General features: G+C 34.3%; 1 protein-coding gene across 1 annotated transcript; it reads right to left on the reverse strand.

Moving 5' to 3' along the window:
• Nucleotides 1-504: 504 nt before the first annotated feature.
• LOC123212357 (UDP-glycosyltransferase 83A1-like) lies at nt 505-2239 on the reverse strand. The gene is made up of 2 exons (XM_044631462.1): nt 1702-2239; nt 505-1615 (listed from the first exon to the last, which is right to left on the reverse strand). The coding sequence occupies exons 1-2, from the start codon at nt 2183-2185 to the stop codon at nt 723-725; spliced, it is 1377 nt and encodes a 458-aa protein (XP_044487397.1). The 5' UTR covers nt 2186-2239; the 3' UTR covers nt 505-722.
• Nucleotides 2240-3100: the final 861 nt, after the last annotated feature.

The following is a 3100-nucleotide window of genomic DNA, read 5'->3' on the forward strand; positions in this document are numbered from 1 at the left end:
GAGATTTGGAACAACCATGGGATTTCTTCCCATGTTTATGAGCATCCTTTTGCCTACTGCATGCATCACTCTAGTTGTCATAACTTTCTAACACAATTCCCTTCTTTAAGAGGAGATTTATGAAACAAAACTTTGACACAATTATGACAACCCTATATAAATTGTGTAATCTTAGTATATAAACATAAAATCAATCATTAAGTAAACTTGTAAAACTAACAATTCCCAAAGAAATCTCAAGAATACGAAAAACGAAGAGATGAAAATGAAACTCTAATATTTTCTCTCAACTGAATATAATGCTTAGAATTATATGAAAAATACATTAACAAAAGCTACCTATTTTACAGCTCTTTACACAGATGAAGTCCATATTCATACGCATCCATTTATATGGACAATTAGGAATTTTCTTACGAAATTAAGTTTGCTAGTACCATTCAATTGTTTGTTCCATGAAAGAATAAACTAAAATCTTCTAAAAAAAGTTTCTTTCGCATATTCTTTGATGCCTCTAGGTCAAGTTTACTCAATCCTTTAAATCAAGAACATAATTTCATATGGTCTTAGGTTTAGGTCGAACTTGATAGTACTCATAGTGCTAAGTTAATAGTAGCAATTCAAGAATCACAAATACATCTAATCAAAAATGATTGATTCGATATAAAAAATATATATGTGATATAGTTATGGAAAATACTCGCACAATTACATATGATTTATCAAGATTTACCGTACTTAATTGCATCCACAAATCTTCTAAAATTTTTACATGAAGATCCACCTTCAGCTAGACTCCTTCCAGCTATCTCCTTCAGCTTCAGTGCATTTGCTTTGATAGCTTCATCGCTGAGCAGTTTTTCCACCTTTCTTTGTATTTCATGCCTTGTAACAATTTTATTTTCATCCAGGGTTAAATCTAAGCCAATCTTCCAAGCTTGACAAATATAATTTCTATTTTGATATTGATCTGCAAAGAAAGGCCAACATAGAAATGGTACTCCCATGCCTATGCCTTCCATTGTTGAATTCCATCCGCAATGACTTAAGAAACAAGCAACAGAAGAATGAGCCAACACCTTCTCTTGAGCTGCCCATTCTACAATCTTTCCGCGACCGGCTATTCTCTCTTTAAAACCATCTGGAAATCCGGTGAATGATTCATCCACTAGGTTCCATCGAACAACCCACAAAAACGGCAGGCCTGAGGATTCAAGACCGAGCGCCAATTCATCAAATTGTTGCTGATTTAAGGTGGTTGTGCTGCCCAAGGCAACATATATGACCGAACCTGTTGTTTGTTCGTCTAGCCAATTTAAGCAAGATGAGTCCTCAAGGATTAAACTTCCAGCTGAATTTCCTGAATGATTACTTGCAAGTAATGGGCCAATGGTTAAGATTTTCGGAACGAAATCACAGTTCGACAAGTCAAGTTCATAAATGGAGTTGGAAAGAACCCAGTTGGGAATTCTGACAGCTTGGGCAACAACAGTCGAAAGTTCTAATAGCATCTTTTGTATCTCTGGTTTAGCAGAACAACTCCAGGGATATTCGTTATTTTTCCAAGGAAGTGTTTCCTCTGATAGAATGATCAACTTATCATTCATTGAATTTCCTGCATCAAATTCAATTAATTACAAGTAAGAAACACAAAACCAATATATACATCAAATAATCAAATTCAAATAATCATAAACTTACCATTAGCATCAATAATTCCAGAATCAATAAGCTTTTTAACTTGAAATGAGATAGCCAAGGAGGGTGGACCAAAAGGAACAAAAGCAGCTCCTGGAATTCCCATCTGGTGGGCAATTTCAAGAGCCCATCCGAGACAAATATCAGCAACAACACAAGTGATCGGCTCACAGTCATCAGATTGGTTCCTCTTCTCAATCAACTCCTTCAAATGACCTGGCATAACTCTGAACACGCTCTCATTCATCTCAATTGGATTGTTTCGATCATCGCCTTCAAGTCCATCCGGAACCGAAACAAACCTTATCAGGCTCCCCTCATCAGCTTTCTCCCGCCCTGAAGCCAAGATTTTGGCTTCGATTAATTCCGTGTTAACAAACGTGATTTTGATTCCATGTTCAGAAATCTGCGCTGCCAATTTTAAAAGAGGTGCAACATGGCCTTGTGCTGGATATGGAATAAGCAGGAGATGAGGTCGACTCCCCATTACAAAGAGCTTTTCTTTTACAATGAACTATATGATATATTCCCACATCGCAACTTATAAATAAAAGTCATGCTATGTATATCTATTTTGGATACACAAATATGTGTATACTTTTATGTGTCATCATATTATTCGATGTTCTTTTATCTTTAATTTAAAATCACTTAATCATATGATTATACATGTAAGTGTATACATATAATTTTATTATAAATAAAATTAGTTCTAATCCATTCACTAGACAACGCCTTCGTCGTCTAGATCATTTGGATATGAATTCAAACAAAGTTGGCAATCGGAGATGGGTTAGAGAGACTATACTATGGGTGGAAATAAGTCTTTTAGCCTAAATTATTCCTAAAATCTACGTAAAACATGCTGTCACCACTTATAGTAATAATTCCCTAATCTGTGGTTCTTCGGCATAAACGTTCATAGAAATATTGGTGGGATAACTAACTCGGAAAGGCAAACACTAATATTATGCCACAATATTAAAACAGTGGATTTGAATTCAATAAAATAACTCCACAACGATAATGATTGATTTCCTACTTTCCTATCCTCATTTTCTTACACCGTCACTCTACTAGTTAATTGAATTTATTATAAATTATAAATATTTTTTGCATTTTTTAGATTTTTGGGTTACTTTTTTATTATTAAATTAATAAATAATGTTAGTGATTTCAACGTGGTCTAACGTAAAACGATTATATTATGGCGAAACGAAATAAATGCCCAATGATGTTTTCACGAGGCCGGTGAACTCATTTTAATTTTATTTATCTAAAATATAAAATAAATAATACACGAAATGATACGTTCTTCAATTCACGAGGCCAGAGACTTTAAAATCTGCTTTTTAAACCAACCTTATATTATTTATGGTGGGGCAAAGGACTTATGTCCTAC

The sequence above is a fragment of the Mangifera indica genome, chromosome 3 (assembly GCF_011075055.1).
Source record: "Mangifera indica cultivar Alphonso chromosome 3, CATAS_Mindica_2.1, whole genome shotgun sequence".
Lineage (NCBI taxonomy): Eukaryota > Viridiplantae > Streptophyta > Magnoliopsida > Sapindales > Anacardiaceae > Mangifera > Mangifera indica.

What these genes read in the sequence shown, in the direction of transcription:
- LOC123212357 (XM_044631462.1), bottom strand. Translation starts at nt 2,185, where the DNA reads ATGGGGAGTCGACCTCATCTCCTGCTTATTCCATATCCAGCACAAGGC. An exon ending in TGGAATTATTGATGCTAATG is followed by an intron (nt 1,616 to 1,701) that starts GTAAGTTTATGA and finishes AATTTGATGCAG; the next exon opens with GAAATTCAATGAATGATAAG.